Genomic DNA, 27,428 nt, shown 5'->3' with positions numbered 1-27,428 from the left:
CACCATGTCGGTGTTTTCTAGAGGCCACTATGAAAATTTTGAGAAATACAAAGCAAGTGAAAACAAGATGCTCAAAGAAAATAGTACCTTTTCAAATATTTTAGACTCGGGAGCCTGTAGATTGAATGTTGGGTAGGTTGATTGTTTAACAAATAGCTATTTTGTGTCCAACATGAGTTGAAATATTATTTCTATTTTTGTGTTAGCTCAAAATGGTTTTGATGTAAGCATCCGAACGACAAAGTTTTCATCGATAAGCAAGGTCATTTTTTGTGCTTGGGATAGTGATATAAGTGACAATAATAATGCACCGTTTTTTGCTTATATTTATTTTTCTTGTTCATTCCTATGATTTGCATCTTAGACTCGGAAATATTAGCGAAGACAAATGAAAAGTTTGACTAGCAAATGACTTTTCCCTACTTTGGTTGAAATGGTGAAATTGAAACTTGTGAATGAGTGAGACAATGTTCAAGTACCACATATTATAAGATAAGGTGAACTTTAGATTAGCTAAATTGGGGCCAACATTGAGGTCTTTTAAGTGTTTGTCTAGAGCATCATTGTCACTACCCCGATCCGAATTTGTGAGAGGGATGCAGCGACCGCTTCGTCCTTATGGAATGCTTCTCACAAGCATGCAATGCATTCCATCTTGATATCATATACAACACAACTAAATAATAACTAAACCTAAAATTTAATAATTAACAAATCCAAACTAACAATCAATATCCAAGAATGTTGCATCAAAGAAGAAGAGGAAAATTGCCCTCAAATCTATAGCTTAGGAGGAAGAGAAGAGTGAGGACACAGAAGATGCTGAAGATGATGAGGAGATGGCATTAATCACCAATAAGTTCAGGTGAGGAGAAAAAGACAAGGAACGAGAAAGATGCCAATGGCTAAGAGAGATCCAAGCAAAGAAACAGAAAAAGAGCAGCTTCTGATATGATATGAGCGTAAGAAATCGGGCTATTTCAGAGCAGGTTGCCCACTCCTCAAGAAAGCCTCTAAGAAGCCAAGGAAGAAGGCCATGGTTGCGACTTGGAGTGACAACGACGAGTCGAATTTAGAGGAGGAAGATCAAGAAATTGCAAATCTTTGCCTCATGATGCATGAGGATGAGGTAAACTATGAACACAAAGATGACTTTACTTTTGATGAGCTTGAAGAAGCCTTTTATGAGTTGATAGATGAATTAAAGAAACACGAATTAAATAATAAAGAACTAAATCTGAAAAATCAATTTCTGACTGATGAAAAGTATAAAATTTTAAAAGAAAAACTATCATTAGTAGAAGAAAATTAGAACTTAAGAAAAGAAGTAGATAAACTAAACCCAATTGTCGATGAATTCACCCTAAGTTTTGAAAAGTTAAATATGATCTTAGAGAGTCAATGTGTTGTTTATAACAAGGTAGGACTTGGCTATAATCCCTTAAGAATAGAAACTTCTAAAAAATATGTTTGTTAAACCATCAAGTAATCACTCTAGTAATACAACATATTATAACTATAGAAGAACATGCCACAAATCCTTCAATTGTAATTCTAGGTTAAGTGGCAACATAAGTAAAGTTACATATAAAAAGATATGGATTCCTGAAGGAGCCATATTTTCTAACCATCAAGAGGACCCAAAGAAAGCTTAGGTACCTAAATCAAAAACTTGATTTTTTTTTATTATTATAGGTAAGTCGAGTAGCCCATCGGCTAAATAGAAGATAGTACTTGGATAGTAGCTGCTCAAGACACATAACAGGAGATGAATCACAATTTATTTCTCTCACATCAAAAGATGGAGGGGTGGTCACCTTTGGCGATAACGGCAAAGGAAATATCATCAATTTGTCATTAATATATCATATTTTAGTGATGACATCATATATTGTCACTATAGACATAAACTTTTAATGACCATTCTATAAGCTTGTCATTAACAATATATACCTATAGTGACTATTTTAATATATAGTCCCTAAAGATATATGTTTTAGTGATGAATCATAAAATCATTATTAGTGTATTGACCAACATCAGTTTTGGTATAAAAAATTATGACAACATATTTTATCGTCACTAAAGATATAGATTTTTGATGACCACTCTGTCAGCACATTATTAAAAGGTATATACCTATAGTGACCATTTTTAAATAGCATCACTAAAGATATAAGCTTTAGTCATGAATTATGAAATTGTCAACATTGAGCTGACCAACATCGACTTCGGCATCAAAATTATAACAACATTACGTATCGTCATTAAAGTTAGAGACTTTAAGGACCACTCTATAAGCTTGTCATTAAAGGTATATACCTACAATGACTATTTTAAAATATGATCATTAAATTCATAAGTTTTAGTGATGAAACATAACATCGTCATTAGTGAGTTGACCAAATTCCATTTTGGCTCCAAAATAATTTTTTCGCCTAAAAAAGCTCTATGTAGTGACGACTTCTATGTGACAAAATGAAAAATAGTTACAAAAGAGCTATTGTTTCTAACAATATTGCTTTTCATCATTAAAACATTTGATGAAAAGTTTTGTTGTGATCACTTCTAAGTTTTGTTGCTAAATTTCTGTAGTGTTATTGTCCACGTCAATAGCCATATTGGTGCGTTGCCCAACGTTATCCATTGTGGTGAACAAATTTTAAGTACCTAGATAAATCCAATCCTATGGAAACTACTCCATCAACATGTATAAACCCTTTAGAATACTATTAGACTTTTTTCCATCTTTGTGGTCTATGTGTGGCATCCTTATACTGTTCGCATAACTGTAAGAAAGGAAAAATCCATGCATTAATCCATTCAATATTTACAATTTACATGCAAATTGCTGTTAAAGCATACAATAATCTAACAATTACAACTTCTTGCTAGCCTTTCTAGATGTGGCCATGATTCATTACATTTTTAAAATAACATGCTTATACAAACATAACCAACAAATCACTATGTTTATTTAGTTTTATGAATCTTTTGATGGATCTAATTTTATCTTAAATAGCCTGTTATTAGTAGTTCTAGAATTCAACCCACTAAGTAAAGAAAACACTACGTGGAAATCATGGCAAGCCATGGTGACATAGAAATTTCTCAAAAAAGGTTTCATGCCTATAGTGCAACCCATCCAATGGATTCTCACTATAGGATGGGTTTGGATTTTACAATTTTTGACCCCACTTAATGCAACCTAGCTCTAAAGTCAACTAGGTCTAAGTTGGATCAATAAAAAATGAACCAAGCTGGATCTGATCTGAGTTGATATGTGTACTTGAATCATATTTCCTTCCCCTCTCCCTAAATGTCTTTTTTCAATTTATTGAATAAACTCTAGTAGCGTAAACTAGTCCTTCTCCATCACTCCATAAGCCTCATCTCTTCTCACCTTCTCTCACTTTGTTAAAGTATTCATCATTTGTTTTAGATGCTCCTTTACAACATTCTTAAATTTATTAAGTATTTGTTCTTTAAAATTATAGCCTGAAACTTTGTTCATTAAGAAGCTCATTTTCATAGCTCATGTTAAAGGAATTCTTATTTGAATGAGAACTTATGTTTAAGTTAGTGTCATATTAATTTTTATTAGAAAATGTTTAATGATTCTACAATATTGACCATTGATTTATACAATTATAGCTATAAAAGGATCGCTGAATGCTAACCAAACTAAAATCCAATCTCATTTGGTCGTAAATTAGATGCAAAAAATATAGGTTGGATCTGGATATGTTTGATTTGAATCTAGTTTAAATGGCCCATTGATCATTTTTTTTCTCATTGACCACATCTGATCCAATCTTTTGAACCAACTAGTTGCTTGGATCCAAAATCATAACCCAAAAGGTAACCATGCGGGGTCCTTGGCTACCTAGACATTTGCAATCTAAAGTATCATTGCCTACTAGTACCATATACACTTATGTTGCCCAAGGTGACAAGCCAGGAGGGGGACGGGGGGTGAATTGGTTTCTCTAAATTTTTACTATCTCAATTGAGTCAATTGATGAGTGAGTGAAGTTAAAACAATACACAATGCAAACACACAAGAAGTATAGTGGTTCGGTGCTCTCCTAAGCACCTATGTCCACTCCCCAAGCGATCCCTTGGAAATTCACTATAATCCTGCGGATTATAGTTGGATTGTTTTCCGGGCTCACAATCCAAAAACCTTTACACTTTGGTTTTCCGGGATCACCAAAAATCTATGTTGGTTTTACGGGCTCACCAACAAACCTTCACAGTTGGTTTTACGGGTTCACCAACAAACCTATACCGTTGGTTTTACGGGCTCACCAACAAACATTTACAAGGTGATTAAGAACAAGAAGAAAGTTGAAACTCCTAGATGAGCAAATATAACAACTATGAGCTACAAAGAAGAGTTTAGAATATAGTTATCGCTTTGATGAGACTTCTCTCTTCTTTGTCAAGATTACTCCACTCTTTAAGGGTTGATGGAGCTCTTAATATTTCTTAGAATCTGCTCAATCACTTCCTTTTGGCTCTTTGAATGAAGCACTTGGATGAAGAAAATTAGGGCTCTTATCTTTCTTGTGTAAGCTTTGATATTTTGCAAAAGGATATTTTCTCTGATGAATAGTGTCACTTTAAATAGTTTTCCTCATCCATTGGACACCCCCCATTGGTTAGATTTCAAAAACTAGTCGTTACTTGCTGTTGGAAGGATAAAAAATACTTCTGCAGAACTAGCCGTTATGCTTCTGCCCGTGCTGGGATCGACCCAAACTTTTCTGAGGTCGACTCAAACCACTGTTCATCAGACTTGGGGTCGACTCAACTTTCAGTGGGGTCGACCCAACTTTCACTGGGGTTGACTCCTGCTACATTGGGGTCGGCCCTCTCAGGAAACACAGAACCTTATATTTCAGCTGTTTTTCACTGGGGTCGACTCAACTCTTTTTTGGGTCGACTCAAGCTACAGTGGGGTCGACTCAAGTTTCATTGGGGTCGACCCTCTTACGGATTCCAAAGATAGTTGAACGACACAGCCTTGGGGTCGACTCATGTTCAGTTGGGGTCGACTCCATTGGGGTCGACTCAAGCATTCTTGGGGTCGGCTCCATCTAGGGTCGACTTAAGGAAGGTTGGGGTCGGCCCTCTCAGTAAATTTCAGAGACTTATTTTCTTGAGGCTTGAAGATGGGGTCGACTCAAGCATGCTTGGGGTCGACTCTACTATTGTTCATCCGTGCCATTTTCGCAGAGGTGTGCCTGATGGTTCCATGATGTGCCGAGGTCGACTCCACCTTTCTTGGGGTCGACTCATTCCACACTTTGCTGCATCTTAAGGTTAGATTCATCCATACAATCAATGAAATATACTTCAAGCAATTTTGAATGTATGCCATGGTAGTACTACATACTCTTAACAATGAAAATTACTATTGTGCCCTTAAGAGTACGTTTCACTTGAAACTTTGCTGAATTAGAATTTAGAATTCACTATCCCTTTTCTATCGCAAATTTTATCTCATTATTAATCATTGAAAGACATTTTGATCTCATTCTTCTAATGTATCGAGAGTGTCAAACTCAGTAATGATGTATCATGTTAACTTGTAGTATTTAATTACATATTCCCTCAATGGTTGTGTTAATCATCAAAATAACACTATCATCCTCAATCTCCTCCTTTTTGATGATTACAAAATATTGAGTATGAGCAGATTGATACTTATCTTAAAATTAGAAAATTTATTTTAGAAGAGCTCAAGTTGCTGAATTTCAGCTTTTCAAATTTGAGAGTGAAGTCTCCCTCTTTTTCATCCAAATATTGCCAATTTGAACTTTTGATTTTCTCCCCCTTTCTTTTATATTTGGTTAAGGATGAAACTTCAAAAATTTGAGATAAAGCAAGAGTTTCGGGTTATGTATCGAGGTATGAGAGGTATGTGCCAAATTCTGAAATTTGATTAAAAGTTTAAACTTTAACATTTTTATTGTTACATATCGCTCCTCCTTAAGTGTATATTATCTCCTATTATAATTTTCAAACTTGTTTGTCAACTTATTGCACCCTCTTTCTTTCCTTACTTCTTTCCCTTTTTGTTATCATCAAATAGGTGCATGGCAATAGATAAGTAGAAGCAGTAAATAATAAACAGTCAAGTTTCATTGATCAAAATGGAACATTGTAGTACATTAATGCCAAAAATACAATATTCTTCAATCAAAGTGCAAAGTACATCAACAAGGCAAAATACATATGAGAGCTAGATAAATCCTAGGCACTAATCATAATGCTAACATCAGCCTAGGTCTAAGGGCTGTGATCTAGTCCTCATCCTCCTAGTATAAGTGGTGAGGGAAGGTCGAGCCTGATGGGACTGAGTCTGGCGTGGACCTCACTGAGCTGGATGACTCTGTGCCGAAACCTCCGACTCAGCTGCTTGGGGCACAGATGGATTATGAGCCTCTCTCTCTCTCCGTAATGCTCCCACCTGCTCTCTGAGGTCTCCAATCTCAGCAATCATAATGTCTATCCTGCTCGTCAATCCGTCAGAGAGAGTCCTTACCTGAGCTGATACAAGCTCAGTCATCCTACTCCAAAACTCCTCTGTGCACCCCGTGGGTACGGATGACGATGGGCCAGCCTCTGAAGGTGCCGTAGGATGATCCTCAGGTACCTCAGCCTCAGGGATGGGGTCTCCAACCTCTGGTGCATCACCCTCCTGTGCATGTATCCCTGCTCCTCCACGCACTCCCTGCCCGTTCACCTTCTCATAACCCATGCGAACTAGGAACCGTGCAGTGTAAGTGTCGGTAAATAATAGATGTCTGGAGATCTCTCCCTCCACTGATATGTCATGCTGTCGGAAGACCAGGATGAGTATCATACCATAGGGCAGAAAAACTCTCGACTTGCATATAGCCTCTCTCATCTGCCTGATCATCATAGCTGGGAGGTTCAGGAGAATGCCCTGAATGACGTGCTCCATAATGACCAATCTTGCTCAGATATGTGATCAAATCTTCCACTTTTCGGAAACAAAATCCGACCTATGAAGTTGTGCAACAACCTCATCTCAGCTGATAGAGAGCTAGCTATCACATTTTCGGAATAGTCAAAATCATCGTTCTCAAAGATCAACTGTAGAGCTCTCAACTTGCTTTCCGACCTTTCTGGAGTTGCACCTTCGCAGGGGAGATGGAGCAACTCACTCAAACTTTCTTCTGAAACCCTAACCCATACACCTCGGACCTCAGACACAAGCCCTTCCATTCCAACTTTTAGGAAGGCATAGAACTCACGAACCAAGCCCGGATAGGTCACCAAATCTAGGGAGCAAAGATACTCCCATCCTTATCTTCGGATCCAATCCTCCAAACGGAACCCTTCTTGATCCAAAAATTCGGAGTGGATCCTTCTCCCCATGGTTACCGGTCTTTCCGCATATTTAGCAAGTTGAACTGAAGGGGAAGGAGGTGGAGGAGGCTCAACACGTGTCTCACCTTGTGGGGGAACTGTAGAGGAATCTCTAGCATGTCTATCTACAATGGTTGGGCGTAAGACTCTTCCGGATCTCTTAGCAACGGCTCGCTTGGGTCCCATTTTCACCAAATCCTTCCTTAGGTCTTGATCTAATGGCGTAGAGAAGCAATCTAGCACTGTTTGGAGATGATTGGAAGGGATTGGAGAGTAAAAAATAGGATTTTAGGAAGAGGACAAGATGAAACAGTGCCCTAAAAAAGCTCACGGGTCCCTCTTTAAAAACAGGATCCCGCCGTTGGGTCGACTCAACGTGGGGTCGACCCCATTTTGGCTCGGGTCGGCCCCAGTTCAGAAAAATTTTCTTTCTCCTTTTTTTTAAAAATTCTTTCTTTCCTCCAATCCTTACAAATTCTTTATGGGACAAAGATACATGAGTAAGGAGTCTATTAATGGCTAGTTTGACTAATGTTTCATGGGTTTTTCGAAATGGGAGGAGAGTATCATGAGACAATTTGTTCCTTTTATATCTCTTCAATCTAAAGGATCACATATGCCTAATTCCCTCCTAAGCATGCAAAATCTATCTTCACTTAAAGATTTTGTGAATATGTCAACTAGTTGTTTCTCGGTACACACATGCTTAATACATATATTTCCATTTTGAACATGATCTCTGATGAAATGATACCTTATTTCAATATGTTTGGCTTTAAAGTGCTGAACTGGATTTTTGGTAAGGTTAATGGCATTAGTGTTATCACACTTTATAGGAATGTTATCTAGTTTAATTCCATAGTCCTCTAGTTGTTGCTTGAGCCATAGTACTTGAGCACAGCAACTCCCGGCAGCTATATATTCGACCTCAGCCATTGACAATGCTAATGAATTCTACTTTTTGCTAAACCATGATACTAAGTTATTCTCTAAAAATTGACATGTTCCACTAGTGCTCTTCCTATCTAATTTGCAACCAGCAAAATCTGCATCAGAATATGCAAGTAAATCTAGATAGGAGTCTCTAGAGTACCATAAACCTATGTTTGTGGTTGCTCTCAAATATCTAAGGATTCTTTTGACAGCACTTAGATGTGACTCCTTAGGATCTGATTGGTATCTAGAACATATTCCTACACTAAACACTATGTCTGGCCTACTAGCAGTAAGGTAAAGCAAAGACCAATTAAGCCTCTATAAAGCTTCATATCTATGCTTTTCTCTTTTTCATCTTTGTCTAGCTTACTAGTGGGATTCATTGGGGTTCCTATTCCCTTGTGATTTTCATTTCCAAACTTCTTTAATATTTTCTTTGTGTACTTAGTTTGATGAATAAAGATACCTTCCTTAGTTTGCTTGATTTGTAATCTGAGAAAGAAATTTAGTTCTTCCATCATACTCATCTCGAATTCTCCTTGCATTAATTTAGCAAACTCTTTGCAAAGATTATCATTAGTGGCACCAAAGATTTTTGTCTTTTCTTTTGAGAAAAAGTATTTTATCTACATTTCCTCTACTGAAATCATTATTCAGTAAAAATTTGCTTAGTCGATCATACCAAGCCCTAGGTGCTTGTTTCAATCCATATAATGCCTTATGTAATCTAAACACATGATTTGGCAATTCATGATTCTCAAAACTAAGAGGTTGCTCTACATATACTTCTTCATCTATAAAACCGTTTAAGAAGACACTTTTTATATCCATTTGATACAATTTGAAATTCATGAAGCATGCAAAAGCTAGAAGTAATCTAATAGCTTCTAATCTGGCCACGGGAGATGTTTCCTCAAAATCTATTCTTTCTTCTTGATTGTATCCCTTAGCTACAAGTCTAGCTTTATTTCTTATAACTATCCCATTTTCATCTAATTTATTTCTAAAGATCCATTTTGTTCCAATTACAGAGTTATGCTTTGGTCTCTCAGTTAATGTCCATACATTACTTCTTTTGAATTGATTTAATTCTTCTTGCATAGCATTTATCCAATTTATGTCTTTTTCAGCTTCTTCATAAGTCTTAGGTTATATTTGTGAAACAAAAGCAAGATAGTCATTTAAATTTCTAAGAGAGGATCGAGTTCTTACCCCTTGAGATGGATCACCAATAATTAAGTCTTTAGGGTGTCCATGTGCATACTTCCATTCCTTTGGCAAGTCTTGAGATTGTGGTGGCACGCGATCATTTTTTTTTCTTGATTTGGCACGTCATCAAGATTCAATTTTTCAAAGTCAATAATTCCTGCATCATCATCAAGAGTATTTTCTCTCCTAGGAGACTCACTATCAGACTCATCAAAAATGATATTAATTGACTCTTCAACTACAAGAGTTCTTTTATTGAACACTCTGTATGCCCTGCTAGATGTAGAGTATCCTAAGAAGATACCTTCATCTGACTTGGCATCAAATTTACTTAGATCCTCCTTGCCATTGTTTAAAATGAAACATCTACATCCAAATACTCTAAGATATTTAGCAGTTGGTTTCTTATTCTTCCAAAGTTCATAAGGAGTTTTCTTGGTTATAGGTCGTATTAAAACTCGATTTAGAATATAGCAAGCAATACTTATAGCTTCAGCCCAAAAGTACTTTGGAAGATTTGACTCGCACAACATTGTGCGTGCCATTTCTGCCAAGGTCCTATTTTTTCTTTCAACAACCCTATTTTGTTGAGGCGTTCTAGGTGCTGAAAATTGATGTGAGATACCATTTTCATTATAAAATTCTTCAAAGTGTTGATTTTCAAATTCAGTTCCATAATCACTTCGAATTGCTATTAAGGTGAGCTTCTTTTCAGTTATGATATTTTTATAATATTTCAAGAATGCTGAAAATGCTTCATTCTTATGTGCAAGAAATGAAACGCATGTATATCTTGAAAAATCATCTACTATAACTAATCCATACTTCTTCTCTCCTAGACTCGCGGTTCTAGTAGGTCCAAATAGATCCATGTGTATGAGTTCAAAAGGCCTAGTGGTTGATACTATATTCTTTGATTTGAAGGATGATTTTGTTTGCTTTCCTAATGAGCATGGTCCACAGATTTTGTCCTTTTCAAAGATCAATTTTGGCACATCTTTTATCAAATCCTTCTTGACTAGTTTTGATATTAAGTCCATACTAGCATGTCCTAGTCTACGATGCCAAAGCCAACTTATTTCATTTTTTCTTTCTTCATTAGTAATTAAACATAATCCATTTTTCTTGCTTAAATCATGAAGATCTACCATATAAATATTTCTCTGCCTTTGTCCTATAAGTACAATGTTATTATCTTTAGGATTTGTGATTATGCATACTGAGGCTTCAAATGTGACTTTAAGACCTTTGTCACAAAATTGACTTATACTAAGTAGGTTATGTTTCAGACCATTAACTAATAAAATATTTTCTATAAAGATAGATGGAGTAATATAAATTTTACCCTTTCCAATGATAAGTCCTTTTCCATTGTCTCCATAGGTTACCACTCCACCCTTCTTAGATTTCATGGTGACAAATTGTTCTACGTCACCTGTTATGTGTCTTGAACAGCCGCTATCTAGATACCATCGTTTATCCACCTTATTAGCTGCAAGACACCCCTGCAATCAAGATCAAGAATATGCTTTAGGTACCCAAACTATGTTGGGTCCTTTAGGGTTAGTATTTGATGTTCCTTTTGGAACCCAAATTTTTTTGAATTTTAGCTTATAATTATCACTCAATTTGTTGTAGCTAGACTTTATATAATTACATTCATATGCTTTATGTCCTACTTTATTGCAGCAATGACAAGTTATATTTTCATTTTTGGCTTTCACAAATATGTTCTTTAAGTATTTTTGTTTTCTATTTGTTTTATATCCTAACCCAGCTTTATCATATACAGCTTTTTGACTATCAAGAATCATATTTAATTTAGTTGAGCTAAGTGTAAACTTGTCCACTAAGAATTTGTATTTTTCTGCATCTTTCTTTAACTTGACATTTTCAGCAATTTGACTTTTGGTTTCATTGGTGAATCTCCTACTTAATGTTTCATAGTCATTAGATAGTTTTAGCTTTTCTTTGATAAGAGATTGATTTTCATCTTTTAGAACTTTATTTTTATTGATTAATTTCTTGTGTTCTTCCATGAGTTCTAAAAATGCATCATGTAACTCTTCTACTGTAAAATCACATTCAAGTTCAGAATCTACCTCATCGTCATTGGCCATGTAGCAGATTTGGGCCGTCTCTTGTTGATCTTCCTCTTCCGAACTTGACTCCTCACTTTCACTCCATTCAGCCATGAGGTTCCTCTTCTTAAGTTTTCTTGCCATCCATTTCAATTCCGGACAATCTATCTTGAAATGCCCGGGCTTGTTACACTCATAGCATATTGGTGTTTTCCTTTTCTTTTCTTTGTCCTTACCCTTTTTCTTGCTTAAGCTACCTTTGAGGAAGGGCTTCCTTTTATGAAATTTCTTCTTTCCTCTCATAAATTTTCTGAATTTTCTTGCAAGCATAGTCATTCCTTCTTCATCATATTCCTCCTTATCATCAGATTCTTCTGATTCAGTTTTCTATTTTGAAGTGGTAAACTTCAAGGCAATGGTCTTTCTTTTCTTGACCTCATCTTCTGAATTTTGCCTCATGGTCAACTCATGGATCATGAGTGATTCTAGGAATTCTTCCAATTGCAGTGTATTGAGGTCCTTTGCTTCTTGAATTACAGTTACCTTGGCCTCCCAAACTCTTGTTAGAGATCTGAGAATTTTTCGCACTAGTTCAGAGTTAGTATAAGACTTTCCTAAGCTCTTTAGCCCATTTATGATTTCTGTGAATCGAGTAAATATTTCAGTTATGGACTCAGTGGATTCCATTTTAAACAACTCATACTTATGTACTAATATATTTATTTTTGACTCCTTGACTTGATTAGTTTCTTCATGTGTGACCTCCAGTTTATCCCAAATTTCTTTCGCGGAGATGCATGTAGATATTCTATTGAATTCACTTACATCTAGTGAACAGTAAAGTACATTAATTGCTTTAGCATTTAGTTGTGCTAGTCTTCTATCACTCTCATTCCAATCCATTTCTGATTTGGGAATGATTGTGCCCTCTATACTAATTGTGGGTGTGTGTGGTCCTCTAGTTATGATATTCCACAATTCATAGTCTAGAGCTTGAATGAATATCCTCATCCTACCTTTCCAGTATGTGTAATTAGTGCCATTAAATAGAGGAGGTCTATTTGTGGATTGCCCCTCGCTCATAGAACATCCTACTTGGGTTGTCATGATCTTTGTCTCTTGATTGTGAGATCAACAAATACTATGAGAGCACCTTGCTCTGATACCACTTGTTGTCCAAGGTGACAAGCCAAGAGGGGGGAGGTGAATTGGTTTCTCTAAATTTTTACTACCTTAATTAAGTCAATTGATGAGTGAGTGAAGTTAAAACAATACACAATGCAAACACACAAGAAGTATAGTGGTTCGGTGCTCTCCTAAGCACCTACGTCCACTCCCCAAGCGATCTCTTGGAAATTCACTATAATTCCACGGATTACAGTTGGATTGTTTTTCGGGCTCACAATCTAAAAATCTTTACACTTTGGTTTTTTGGGATCACCAAAAACCTATGTTGGTTTTACGGACTCACCTACAAACCTTCACAGTTGGTTTTACGGGTTCACCAACAAACCTACACCGTTGGTTTTACGGGCTCACCAACAAACCTTTACAAGATGATTAAGAACAAGAAGAAAGTTGAAACTCCTAGATGAGCAAATATAACAACTATGAGCTACAAAGAAGAGTTTAGAATATAGTTATCGCTTTGATGAGACTTCTCTCTTCTTTGTCAAGATTGCTCCACTCTTCAAGGGTTGATGGAGCTCTTAATGTTTCTTAGAATTTGCTCAATCACTTTCTTTTGGCTCTTTGAATGAAGCACTTGGATGAAGAAAATTAGGGTTCTTGTCTTTCTTGTGTAAGCTTTGATATTTTGCAAAAGAATATTTTCTCTGATGAATAGTGTCACTTTAAATAGTTTTCCTCATCCATTGGACACCCCCTATTGGTTAGATTTCAAAAACTAGCCGTTACTTGCTGTTGGGAGGACAAAAAATACTTCTGCAGAACTAGCCGTTATGCTTTTGCCCGTGCTGGGGTCGATCCAAACTTTTCTGGGGTCGACTCAAACCACTGTTCATCAGACTTGGGGTCGACTCAACTTTCAGTGGGGTCGACCCAACTTTCACTGGGGTCGACTCCTGCTACATTGGGGTCGGCCCTCTCAGGAAACACAGAACCTTATATTTCAGCTATTTTTCACTTGGGTCGACTCAACTCTTTTTGGGGTCGACTCAAGCTACAGTGGGGTCGACTCAAGTTCCATTGGGGTCGACCCTTTCAGGAATTTCAGAGACAGTTTTGAACGACACAGCCTTGGGGTCGACTCCATTGGGGTCGACTCAAGCATTCCTGGGGTCGGCTCCATCTGGGGTCGACTCAAGGAAGGTTGGGGTCGGCCCTTTCAGTAAATTTCAGAGACTTGTTTTCTTGAGGCTTGAAGATGGGGTCAACTCAAGCATGCTTGGGGTCGACTCTACTACTGTTCATCCGTGCCATTTTCGCAGAGGTGTGCCTGATGGCTCCATGATGTGCCGGGGTCGACTCCACCTTTCTTGGGATCGACCCATTCTACACTTTGCTGCATCTTAAGGTTAGATTCATCCATACAATCAATGAAATATACTTCAAGTAATTTTGAATGTATGCCATGGTAGTGCAACATACTCTTAACAATGAAAATTACTATTGTGCCCTTAAGAGTACGTTTCACTTGAAATTTTGCTAAATTAGAATTTAGAATTCACTATCCCTTTTCTATCGCAAATTTTATCTCATTATTAATCATTGAAAGACATCTTGATCTCATTCTTCTAATGTATCGAGAGTGTCGAACTCAGTAATGATGTATCATGTTATCTTGGAGTATTTAATTAGATATTCCCTCAATGGTTGTGTTAATCATTAAAATAACACTATCATCCTCAACTTATAAATTCTTGGTGAAAGATCTAGCAGAAAAGTTACAAGACATCCACGTAATTTTTTTTTAATGAAATTTCTATGTTGTTTTAGTATTTTCCTAGGAAATAATGTTGGAAACTTATTGGTGTTGTCACTTATTACCTTTCAAATTCTATAATATAAGAGCTATAAGAGACTACATATAGTCGAAAATAGATTAAGGTGTATTTGTATATTATATATGTATGTATGTATGTATGTATGTATGTATGTATGTATGTATGTATTTGCTTTTCACTGATGAGTGCAAATATAGATATAATATTGTACGGATGCTGAAATTGATACCCATATCTAGATACAATAGGATAAAGTACAATAAATTTTTATTTTTGAAATGACCGAACCTGACCCTATAGGATCATTGTTAGCTATCCACTAGACTCAAAAAGCTAACAACAAGCATAAGTGAGTCAAATAATGATCAACAACGAGTCAGGAGAAAATGGACCAAATGTTATTCAAAACTGGCCTTGATGTCATGATAAATTTTAGAAGAGGTTTAGATAGTTAATGCCATGGATTGTTTGTAGCATATATAGAATCTCATTCCTTTGATTGAAGAGATAAGAAAGGAACCGTATCAAGTACCCTTGATTGAAGGGATTTGAGTAAACAAATCTGCTTTACCGAGAACAAAAACCAACATTGACTTTTGAAGAATGTTATTGAACTGAGTTGAGCTAAGTTGATTCGCTAATATAGCTTGTTTAGCCGAAAATTTGCTAATAAAAATACTCTAATCTTCATGTTAAAATGCATTGACTAAGCTTTAGGTAGTTGATTATTCACTAGTCCTTGCGATCCTAAGATGCCTAATTCTATTGCACCTCTACTAGATCCTCGTAGTAGAATTGTCAAGCTCTTAAGGTTTGTATATCTTATACAAACTTTATTGTAATATTACAATTCAATGTATGAACAGATCACACTTAAAACATACACTCATCTTGGGATTTTGTAGCAAGAGCCGCTTCAAATGTGAAAAGTTTCTAGGCATGTTATATATCGTTAAATGAGGCTAGACCAAGCTTTGTAGTCCTTGCAAATTTACATATATAATGAGATGAAGACATCCACCATTTTCTTTTATAGTTCTTGATACAAGTGATGATGTCAACCATTTTTCAATACCTTACTAAAAAATATATAAGTAATTTTTTTCTATAGAAGAAAATATATCTCATTCTTAGAGTAGATCATGTGCTAATAATGAAAAGCTTTTCATTAAATTTACACTATGTCGGCCATCAAAAATAGATCTTTGCGTATGGTTCATTAGTCAAACAAATATACCCTTAATGGATCAAGTTATGGCTCATAAGAGAACAAACTTGATTAGTGGTTTTGTTGTCGTGGGATGTGGATTCATAGATGATACTAAGACTTTTCATATATAACTTGCATAAATGCATTTAGCATTCCAAAAGAAAAAAAAGTACCAAACACACAACAATACTTTGATAGACATCACTTAGAAATGTTAAGCAGCATGTTTAGTAAACTTCATTTTTTTTAATGAGACAATTATTATGTGACATTTTATTTGCTATAGCTCCTACCTTAGTAAGAGTTTTCATTCGCGACAATGGCAAGATTTAGTCCTAGATATCTTAATGCCTCTGATGTATAAGTGATCTTGTTACAATAAGTGATGAAGAAAACTGGAAGGGAGAAGAAAACATCATTGATTTATGCACTCATCTTAATTGAATGCTTGTCTCCCAATCCCATATAGCAAGTGAAAGCAATTGTCTAACAAAGTCTAAAATTTGAAGTTGATATTTGCCTTTCTTGCTTCAATAAGAAACCATATATTATTTTCTCATTTGGCTTTATTTCAGAGAATAAATACATCACATTGATGAAATCAGCTCATCTCTTTCTTAGTACTTAAATGGAGATTTTATCTAGTATGATTATAATATTTCTCTTCTGTAGTCTTCGTAGGAGATTCAATATCCCATATCACTTCAAGTGTTCAATTCCTCAAAGCTTCACCTCTTTTAAACATGGATGGGCTATTAAGGCTAGATATCATACTAGACTCCTCGGAGATAATACTTGTTGTCGATGAAGATTCAGAAAATATGATTTCATAGCCATCTCTAAATCCATCCATCCCCTCTGCCAATACTTGCCAGAATAGTCCACCGGTGCAAGGGCCCCCAGATTTAGCTGATGAATAGATTGAATCATAAACAGTTTTGAAGTAGAAGTCCCTCACATCCACAGTATATCCTGATGATTTTGAAGATTTGCCAAATTCCGAGACTATCAATGGCTTTTGGAGTGCTGCAGAGTCCTCAATGTGAGATTGTATCCAACTCTTCATGAAAGCAAGTTGAGCATCATCACTTGATCCTGGGATCCTGCAATAATTGGTAAACACGTATGGTTAAAAGTGTGGTGTTTAGGACTAATATGGCTTGGGGTAGTATTTGAAGATTTATGGAGATGTTACAATCTCAAAAATTTATAAAAATTTAGGACAAAAAAGTTAAGAAATTATCTATAATTCAAAAATTAGCTAATGCAAAATGAGGGATGGAAATAAGAATAAATAATATCAACATGATCCCTACCAGCCACAAAGAATGGATAGTTTATATTCTGCAAGTATCCCATATACTTTTCACGTACATAGGCAAGGCAATATGTTTGCCGGGGGTTTCCATCAAACCAAGTCCAAAATTATTAAGCTAATAGGTTTGGCCTTATGACCCTTGAAGCAATATAGTACCAAGCTTGAAAGATGATACTTTCCAACACATACAATTATTCCATAACAAGGTTAAGCTTCGAGATAATTAAAGAAGAAGGTCCTAATCAGCACTTACCATTGATCAGGGTAGGAATGAATGGTAGTGAAATCAACTTCGGAGACCTGGTTATTGGAGAGAAAATCTGTACCAACCTCGTAACCAGGGTTATATTGCTTTCTGTCTGGAGCCGACTCCCCATAGTACCCTTCAAGCCCAATGTCAAGCATGTGGTTGCTGTCAATGGACTTTACATAAGAAGCCATTTCTTGAACCCAAGCCTGTCAATCCAGATAGCAGTAGCTAAGTTTTGGCAAAACTTTTTACTTTCTCTGGCTATTTTGTTAATGTGAGAATAACCTGAATGGTTTTGCCAGAGAGGTCGCTTTGGCATCGGGGCTCATTCATGAGCTCCCATGCAAATATCGCAGGCTCATCCTTGTACGCTACTCCCGTTATTGTGTTTACCCTTGTGAGAACCGTCTGGTTTAAATGTTGGATTGATAAGCAACCACTCCAAATGTTAAAGAAAATGAAGTCTAATTGAATGGTAACCCATGGAGAACATTTTAGAACTTATGCAAAGAAGCTTAATTGGCACCTTAATATGGTTCTTGTACATTTCTTTAGCAACCTCATTACTAAAGAAGTCGTCATCAGAGCTTATGGATTGTCCTTGGTCCCTTGCCCATTGCACGTACTTGCTCTTCCCTCCAAAATCACCCCAGTTGTTAACCAGTGTCAGAATCAGATAGACTCCATTCTTCTTGGCCTCAGATATAACATAGTCTAACCCCTGAAATAATATCATTTTAAGTAAAGAGAAACTGAAGATGACATCCATCAAGTGTTAGAAATGAACATATATATATATATATATATATATATATATTATAATAGACCTGTAGAAAACATGCAGTATATATTTAGCAAAAATTCTACATGTATGTATTCAATTGTTGTGAGTTGGCATAACTTTGATGAGCTTCTAAAGGCATATATACCTGGAATGTAGCCTCATTATACTGGCCAGGAGATTCCTGCAAGGCTCTAGACCCCCCATCATTGAAAGCCCAAGTCCTTATCACTTTCAAACCAAGACTACTAGCTTGCTGGAGAGTAGGCGACACCTTCGCTCTATCATTCGGGTCAGATGCCATGTACATCAGCCAATATGCATTGAACCCGTTCGAATAGAATGGTTGGCCATCAATAACAAAATGATTTCCGTTGGGCTTCACAAAACCCGTGCCACCATATGCACCCCCATTTTGGAGTGCTAGTAGAACTAAGAGAGATAAGCAGTAGAACACTTGCTTTCCCTTCATCTTTGAAACCAAAGGTCCAGGGAAGGCCTGAAGATTGCTATAGAGTAATTTAACTTGTTCAGAACTCAAACAAGATCGAAGCTCCACAGTTGAGAGGTGTTTTATGGATGTGGAGACCACGAGTTTGATCAGTGAGGATCATCTAGGTGGTTTATATAGAGTTTAGAATCATGCAAGACAAGAAAGAAAATATTTCTTTTTAGCTAACTAGATAAATTTTAGCAAGAAACTAACAAGGTGTTGTTACGTGCACTGAATCGTATAAGCATGAAGTTTTTGCGTGCATATGCGAGAAAGAGAGAAGGAGGACCGGAAAAGTAGTAGAAAATGTCATTCATTGGTAGTTTTTTTTTGTCGTGAACAATTGTTAGGGCTTTTACTGGATTGTGAGGATTCAGTTATACTCTTAGATTGATGATGACAATGAAAGTGTCACCCATCGTCACATACATAAACATTGGAGCAACAAAATTCTCAAGTCTTATCTACTTGCATAGGCAGGCTTCCTTCTCCAATGGGTAACGTTGTGGTTGGACCTAGAAGAATTTTTCTTCTCAAATTTGCTCTCTAGTTTTCATTGTCCATAAGATCCTTTTTGGTAGAGAATGGTCCAAACTTTTCGTTTGGCTAGTTTGCGGCGGTGGGAGGTTTCATTACTTTTCTGTTTCATGGCACCAGATAAATCAGTTATGCAAGTAGATTTGTTTGTTTCTCTTTTGGCCAAGACTTGATTCTCACTTTGCGTGCAGCTCATGCACTCTCCGGTCCTTTGGCCTACATTCTAATCCACCTCACCGTGAGAGAAAAGAGAAAAGGGCACCACCGAAATACGAGGTCTCACCTCATTATAGACCTAGAGTCAACAGCATAACGGATAAGTTATACCTATAAGGCAACCAAAGATACCTGGTTAACCAACAAAATCAAATCATAATAATTTCAAAACAATAGAAAGATTTCTAGTTTCAATTCTCAAAAATTAATATAATAATGAAAATCCAATCAATCATTCTCGTCCATAAATATTCCAAGATAACAAGAGTCGTAAGGTTCCAACATATTATTAGCATTCAAATCAAATAAAAATCTCTAAAACAAAAATAAACTCAAAAAAATTAAACTAATAAGAAATCCGAATAACATGAATAATTAAGGATAGCTAAATCTACTACAACTTCAAGCAATCTAGAATGCACTACCCCGTGTCCTGAGCCATTCGTGGTTCAAAATCTAAAAATAGAAAATAAAAGGTTATGAGCCATACTAGCCCGACAAACAACATAACGCTTCAAAATGGAGTCTAAGTATGCTAAAAAAATAAATAATTAAATTAAAAATTGAAACATAATATCAACTAGAAAGAATCTTTATTTTGCATCAAATATTAAAAATTATGTATTTCTTTTCACAAATTTACTTTTCATAAATTTTCACATACATACATACATACATACATACATATACATATATATATATATATATAAGAGAATTTCACAAATTACCTAATCAAATTTTTAAATATTTTACTCAAAATAGGGCATATGTTCAAAAATAATTTACTTATAAAAGTTTCAAGGTACAAAAATTTGGAGAGTAATAATAACATGCTTGACCCATTTTATCAAATATAAAGTAAAGACTTGAAAATAAATTTAATAAACTAATTATTATTTTCCATTATTTTTTTAACAAATTTTTACCAAAAAGTATTATGAAGTGTTAGGTTACTTACCTATTCTCGCTTTAAATTTTTACTTCAATTAAGCCGGTTAGCTACCCCTATTCAAGGTTATTAAAATCTAATAAATTTTATTATCAACATTATAGAAGTCCAGCAAAATAGGAAATCTTAAAAAACCCAAATAGATTAAGATCGGGGTACTCTGGGGATATGTCTTCATTTCCAAACTAAGATAGAAAAAGATATGGCTGGTCAGGTGATGGAGCCTGATGCCGCGCCTGTCCGATGAAAGTAACTTCATCTGATCAAAGATCGTGCTAAGATGAAGAGCTCAAAAGAGATCAATGAGAACCAAGTCCTATGGTGCACAACAAAGACCAAGGTGGTCCCAACATGCTACCCAACTAACAGGACAGTTGCAGACCCCTTTATTGAGATTGATCGAGGAGACTAAAGAGGGATCCTCTACTAGGATCCACCAAACTCTAGAAAGATAATAGAGGAAGAAATAGAGTAGAGCGAGAAACAAGAGTGGGAGTGTTGACCTAAAGGATTGATTTCGATGATCACAAAATAATTGAGTAAGGAAGGAGACGCATGGTTAGAGAAGAAAGGAAAGGTTTGATTTATTTTATAAAGAGGCTTATGAGATTGAACACTTAGAGAAGCAAGAAGAACCCTAAAGGATGAAATTTCGAAGTTGGAGATAAGTTTGAAGTCATTTGGGTGCTTCTGTCACAGAGGATCTGAATTTAGCATAAGAAGAGTCAACCCCTTCATGCCCACAAGTCAAATAAAGAAGTTTAAGTTTTTTGAGCACTAGAAGTTGACCCCAGGTGGGGAGGAGTTGACTCTAACACTTCAGGAGATGACACCAACACTCCAAGAGTTGATTCTAGCACTCAGGAGCTAAGTGGCACAAACTAGGAGTTAACGCCAAGTTAGTAGGAGTTGTGCCCTAAAGTGCCAAAGGCCAAAAATAGAAGGAAGCAAATTTCATCCACTTCAAGAGTCAACCCTAGGACTTCAGGTGTCAACCCCTAAAGAGTAGAAGTAGACTTTAGGTTGCCATAGTGAGAAAAATAGAGGATTGCATTTTCTGGCCATTTTAGGAGTCGACCCCTATGGACCAGGAGTCGACCTCTCTATTCTGGCAGCAATATAACTGCTTGTTTTGAGTAAGAGCAGTCTGCAATTAATACATTCCAACAACTTTCTAATGGACTTCAGTGATCAAAACTCGTTCTCCCCCAAATCTCCATAATTTAAAAGCCTCCAAAATCAATTGAAGAGAAAGAGAAAAGGCTTTTACATTGAAGAGCTTTCAATAAAAAAGCATTGAAAAATGAACTCTCCACCACTTCTAGATCATTAAGTTGAGGATCCACCAAGAAAAGTGATCATTCAAAGCCTCCCTCTAATATTTGAGCATGCTAAGAAGGGTTCAAATCAGCTCAAACAAGGAGCAATCAATTTCTATAAGTTTTCTTATTTCTTTTGATTGTATTTGGGATTGTTAAGTTTCAAGAAAAGTTGAAACTTGGGAAAAGCTAATCTGTGTCTTAAAAAGAAGTGTAAACTAGCTTGGGGATAAGCTAGGGCTGTTTAGTTGATAAGGAACTAAAGATTGTGTATACGTTGGATTAATGAATAGTGGATTTAATTCCGAGGAAGGGAGCTTTAGGGAGAGGATGTAGGAGTTGAGTAGGCTCTGGAACTCCATAAAAATAGTTGTATTTTTCGTGCTTATGCATTTTCTTAATATTGTCTGCATGTGTTTATCATTGCTTTAGCTGCACATATTTATTCACATATCGCATAAATACTTTGCAAAAGTTTTTTTCCATTACGCATTAAAATTCTAAAATAATCCAATCCACCCCCACTCTTGGGTTGCATATCTAGGCAATAGTAGGAAGAAAGAGAGATATCATAAGAGAGGAAAAACAAGAGAAATAGTAAGCAGGATAAGGATGTTCGCTGCCACTCTTAGAAGAGGAAGGAGAGGTTGGGGTTGCTGGTGCAGGTGTTGGTGGCAAGAGGCCATGACCGATGATAAATGACCAATGAGTTGCTGTTCGAGGTGCTGATGGTCACAACTGGTGGTCGGAGGTCACAATCGACAACAAATGACTGGTAAAAAGTCAAAGATATAAGAAAACAATGGATCGACACGTAAAATTTTTGGCTAAAATACAAACGACAAGAGGAGGGTTTTGGTGGTGGTGGCCGAAGGACACAACCTGTACCATCGTTGGTAGTTTGTGCAACCAACAACATCAACGATCGGCGAGAAAAAAAAGAAAGACAAGCCATTATCAAGAAAGGAAATAGGCAAAGAAAAGGCTATTTTTCTTGGTCAATTTCCAACAAAATCTTAGCCGGTGGCAGAGCTTGTGTGCTAGCGAGTGATGTAAAATAGATTAAGTATTTGTTATTCAAAATTATAGCCTGAAACTTTGTTCATTAAGAAGCTCATTTTCATAGCTCATGTTAAAGAAATTCTTATTTGAATGAGAACTTATGTTTAAGTTAGTGTCATATTTATTTTTATTAGAAAATATTTAATGATTCTACAATATTGACCATTGATTTATACAATTATAGCTATAAAAGATCGCTGAATGCTAACCAGACTAAAATCCAATCTCATTTGGTCGTAAATTAGATGCAAAAAATATAGGTTGCATCTGGATATGTTTGATTTGAATCTAGTTTAAATGGCATATTGATCATTTTTTTTCTCATTGACCACATCTAACCCAATCTTTTGAACCAACTAGTTGCTTGGATCCAAAATCATAACCCAAAAGGTAACCATGTCGGGTCCTTGGCTACCTTAAAACATTTGCAATCTAAAGTATCATTGCCTACTAGTACCATACACACTTATAGATTCTTAGTGAAAGATCTAGCAGAAAAGTTACAAGACATCCACGTAAATTTTTTTTAATGAAATTTCTATGTTGTTTTAGTATTTTCCTAGGAAATAATGTTGGAAACTTATTGGTGTTGTCACTTATTACCTTTCAAATTCTATAATATAAGAGCTATAAGAGACTACATATAGCCGAAATAGATTTAGGTGTATTTGTGTATTATATATGTATGTATGTATGTATGTATGTATTTGCTTTTCACTGATGAGTGCAAATATAGATATAATATTGTACGGATGCTGAAATTGATACCCATAATAAGATACAATAGGATAAAGTACAATAGATCTTTATTTTTGAAATGACCGAACCTGACCCTATAGGATCACTGTTAGCTATCTACTAGACTCAAAAAGCTAACAACAAGCATAAGTGAGTCAAATAATGATCAACAACGAGTCAGGAGAAAATGGACCAAATGTTATTCAAAACTGGCCTTGATGTCATGATAAATTTTAGAAGAGGTTTAGATGGTTAATGGCATGGATTGTTTGTAGCATATATAGAATCTCATTCCTTTGATTGAAGAGATAAGAAAGGAACCGTATCAAGTACCCTTGATTGAAGGGATTTGAGTAAACAAATCTGCTTTACCGAGAACAAAAACCAACATTGACTTTTGAAGAATGTTATTGAACTCAGTTGAGCTAAGTTGATTCGCTAATATAGCTTGTTTAGCCCAAAATTTGCTCATAAAATACTCTAATTTTCATGTTAAAATGCATTGACTAAGCTTTAGGTAGTTGATTATTCACTAGTCCTTGCGATCCTAAGATGCCTAATTCTATTGCACCTCTACTAGATCCTCATAGTAGAATTGTCAAACTCTTAAGGTTTGTATATCTTATACAAACTTTATTGTAATATTATAATTCAATGTATGAATAGATCACACTTAAAACATACACTCATCTTGGGATTTTGTAGCAAGAGGCGCTTCAAATGTGAAAAGTTTCTAGGCATGTTATATATCGTTAAATGAGGCTAGACCAAGCTTTGTAGTCCTTGTAAATTTACATATATAATGAGATGAAGACATCCACTATTTTCTTTTATAGTTCTTGATACAACTGATGATGTCAACCATTTTTCAATACCTTACTAAAAAATATATAAGTAATTTTTTTCTATAGAAGAAAATATATCTCATTCTTAGAGTAGATCATGTGCTAATAATGGAAATCCTTTCATTAAATTTACACTATGTCGGCTATCAAAAATAGATCTTTGCATACGGTTCATTAGTCAAACAAATATACCATTAATGGATCAAGTTATGGCTCATAAGAGAACAAACTTGATTAGTGGTTTTGTTGTCGTGGGATGTGGATTCATAGATGATACTAAGACTTTTCATATACAACTTGCATAAATGCATTTAGCATTCCAAAAGAAAAAAAGTACCAAACACACAACAATACTTTGATAGACATCACTTAGAAATATTAAGCAACATGTTTAGTAAACATCATTTTTTTTTAATGAGACAATTATTATGTGACATTTTATTTGCTATAGCTCCTACCTTAGTAAGAGCTTTCATTCGCGACAATGGCAAGATTTAGTCCTAGATATCTTAATGCCTATGATGTATAAGTGATCTTGTTACAATAAGTGATGAAGAAAACTGGAAGGGAGAAGAAAACATCATTGATTTATGCACTCATCTTAATTGAATGCTTGTCTCCCAATCCCATATAGCAAGCGAAAGCAATTGTCTAACAAAGTCTAAAATTTGAAGTTGATATTTGCCTTTCTTGCTTCAATAAGAAACCATATATTATTTTCTCATTTGGCTTTATTTCAGAGAATACATACATCACATTGATGAAATCAGCTCATCTCTTTCTTAGTACTTAAATGGAGATTTTATCTAGTATGATTATAATATTTCTCTTCTGTAGTCTTCGTAGGAGATTCAATATCCCATATCACTTCAAGTGTTCAATTCCTCAAAGCTTCACCTCTTTTAAACATGGATGGGCTATTAAGGCTAGATATCATACTAGACTCCTCGGAGATAATACTTGTTGTCGATGAGGATTCAGAAAATATGATTTCATAGCCATCTCTAAATCCATCCATCCCCTCTGCCAATACTTGCCAGAATAGTCCACCGGTGCAAGGGCCCCCAGATTTAGCTGATGAATAGATTGAATCATAAACAGTTTTGAAGTAGAAGTCCCTCACATCCACAGTATATCCTGATGATTTTGAAGATTTGCCAAATTCCGAGACTATCAATGGCTTTTGGAGTGCTGCAGAGTCCTCAATGTGAGATTGTATCCAACTCTTCATGAAAGCAAGTTGAGCATCATCACTTGATCCTGGGATCCTGCAATAATTGGTAAACACGTATGGTTAAAAGTGTGGTGTTTAGGACTAATATGGCTTGGGGTATTATTTGAAGATTTATGGAGATGTTACAATCTCAAAAATTTGTAAAAATTTAGGACAAAAAATTTAAGAAATTATCTATAATTCAAAAATTAGCTAATGCAAAATGAGGGATGGAAATAAGAATAAATAATATCAACATGATCCCTACCAGCCACAAAGAATGGATAGTTTATATTCTGCAAGTATCCCATATACTTTTCACGTACATAGGCAAGGCAATATGTTTGCCGGGGGTTTCCATCAAACCAAGTCCAAAATTATTAAGCTAATAGGTTTGGCCTTATGACCCTTGAAGCAATATAGTACCAAGCTTGAAAGATGATACTTTCCAACACATACAATTATTCTATAACAAGGTTAAGCTTCGAGATAATTAAAGAAGAAGGTCCTAATCAGCACTTACCATTGATCAGGGTAGGAATGAATGGTAGTGAAATCAACTTCGGAGACCTGGTTATTGGAGAGAAAATCTGTACCAACCTCGTAACCAGGGTTATATTGCTTCCTGTCTGGAGCCGACTCCCCATAGTACCCTTCAAGCCCAATGTCAAGCATGTGGTTGCTGTCAATGGACTTTACATAAGAAGCCATTTCTTGAACCCAAGCCTGTCAATCCAGATAGCAGTAGCTAAGTTTTGGCAAAACTTTTTACTTTCTCTGGCTATTTTGTTAATGTGAGAATAACCTGAATGGTTTTGCCAGAGAGGTCGCTTTGGCATCGGGGCTCATTCATGAGCTCCCATGCAAATATCGCAGGCTCATCCTTGTACGCTACTCCCGTTATTGTGTTTACCCTCGTGAGAACCGTCTGGTTTAAATGTTGGATTGATAAGCAACCATTCCAAATGTTAAAGAAAATGAAGTCTAATTGAATGCTATCCCATGGAGAACACTTTAGAACTTATGCAAAGAAGCTTAATTGGCACCTTAATATGGTTCTTGTATATTTCTTTGGCAACCTCATTACTAAAGAAGTCGTCATCAGAGCTTATGGATTGTCCTTGGTCCCTTGCCCATTGCACGTACTTGCTCTTCCCTCCAAAATCACCCCAGTTGTTAACCAGTGTCAGAATCAGATAGACTCCATTCTTCTTGGCCTCAGATATAACATAGTCTAACCCCTGAAATAATATCATTTTAAGCAAAGAGAAACTGAAGATGACATCTATCAAGTGTTAGAAATGAACTTATATATATGTATATATATATCATATTAGACCTGTAGAAAACATGCAGTATATATTTAACAAAAATTCTACATGTATGTATTCAATTGTTGTGAGTTGGCATGACTTTGATGAGCTTCTAAAGGCATATATACCTGGAATGTAGCCTCATTATACTGGCCAGGAGATTCCTGCAAGGCTCTAGACCCACCATCATTGAAAGCCCAAGTCCTTATCACTTTCAAACCAAGACTACTAGCTTGCTGGAGAGTAGGCGACACCTTCGCTCTATCATTCGGGTCAGATGCCATGTACATCAGCCAATATGCATTGAACCCGTTTGAATAGAATGGTTGGCCATCAATAACAAAATGATTTCCGTTGGGCTTCACAAAACCCGTGCCACCATATGCACCCCCATTTTGGAGTGCTAGCAGAACTAAGAGAGATAAGCAGTAGAACACTTGCTTTCCCTTCATCTTTGAAACCAAAGGTTGAGGGAAGGCCTGGAGATTGCTATAGAGTAATTTAGCTTGTTCAGAACTCAAACAAGATCGAAGCTCCACCGTTGAGAGGTGTTTTATGGATGTGGAGACCATGGGTTTGATCAGTGAG

At 36.0% G+C, this 27,428-nt stretch overlaps 2 protein-coding genes across 2 annotated transcripts; both read right to left on the bottom strand.

Moving 5' to 3' along the window:
- Positions 1-16,444: 16,444 nt before the first annotated feature.
- On the bottom strand, positions 16,445-18,474 carry LOC103698279 (putative mannan endo-1,4-beta-mannosidase 9). Its single transcript, XM_008780270.3, has 5 exons — positions 18,304-18,474; positions 17,901-18,095; positions 17,660-17,782; positions 17,378-17,580; positions 16,445-16,909 (listed from the first exon to the last, which is right to left on the bottom strand). Exons 1-5 carry the CDS (start codon positions 18,463-18,465, stop codon positions 16,519-16,521), a joined length of 1,074 nt encoding a protein of 357 aa, XP_008778492.3. The 5' UTR covers positions 18,466-18,474; the 3' UTR covers positions 16,445-16,518.
- Positions 18,475-25,027: 6,553 nt separating this feature from the next.
- On the bottom strand, positions 25,028-27,139 carry LOC103698278 (putative mannan endo-1,4-beta-mannosidase 9). The gene is made up of 5 exons (XM_008780269.3): positions 26,969-27,139; positions 26,574-26,768; positions 26,333-26,455; positions 26,051-26,253; positions 25,028-25,582 (listed from the first exon to the last, which is right to left on the bottom strand). Exons 1-5 carry the CDS (start codon positions 27,128-27,130, stop codon positions 25,192-25,194), a joined length of 1,074 nt encoding a protein of 357 aa, XP_008778491.2. The 5' UTR covers positions 27,131-27,139; the 3' UTR covers positions 25,028-25,191.
- Positions 27,140-27,428: the final 289 nt, after the last annotated feature.

This window comes from Phoenix dactylifera, unplaced genomic scaffold, assembly GCF_009389715.1.
Source record: "Phoenix dactylifera cultivar Barhee BC4 unplaced genomic scaffold, palm_55x_up_171113_PBpolish2nd_filt_p 000184F, whole genome shotgun sequence".
NCBI lineage: Eukaryota > Viridiplantae > Streptophyta > Magnoliopsida > Arecales > Arecaceae > Phoenix > Phoenix dactylifera.
The sequence above is the reverse complement of the archived record's forward strand: the minus strand, read 5'-3'. Positions and strand labels throughout refer to the sequence as shown.

What these genes read in the sequence shown, in the direction of transcription:
- LOC103698279 (XM_008780270.3), bottom strand. Translation starts at nt 18,465, where the DNA reads ATGTACATGGCATCTGACCCGAATGATAGAGCGAAGGTGTCGCCTACT. An exon ending in TGTACAAGAACCATATTAAG is followed by an intron (nt 17,783 to 17,900) that starts GTGCCAATTAAG and finishes CATTTAAACCAG; the next exon opens with ACGGTTCTCACAAGGGTAAA. An exon ending in TCTCTGGCAAAACCATTCAG is followed by an intron (nt 17,581 to 17,659) that starts GTTATTCTCACA and finishes CTGGATTGACAG; the next exon opens with GCTTGGGTTCAAGAAATGGC.
- LOC103698278 (XM_008780269.3), bottom strand. Translation starts at nt 27,130, where the DNA reads ATGTACATGGCATCTGACCCGAATGATAGAGCGAAGGTGTCGCCTACT. An exon ending in ATAATGAGGCTACATTCCAG is followed by an intron (nt 26,769 to 26,968) that starts GTATATATGCCT and finishes ATATTATTTCAG; the next exon opens with GGGTTAGACTATGTTATATC. An exon ending in TCTCTGGCAAAACCATTCAG is followed by an intron (nt 26,254 to 26,332) that starts GTTATTCTCACA and finishes CTGGATTGACAG; the next exon opens with GCTTGGGTTCAAGAAATGGC.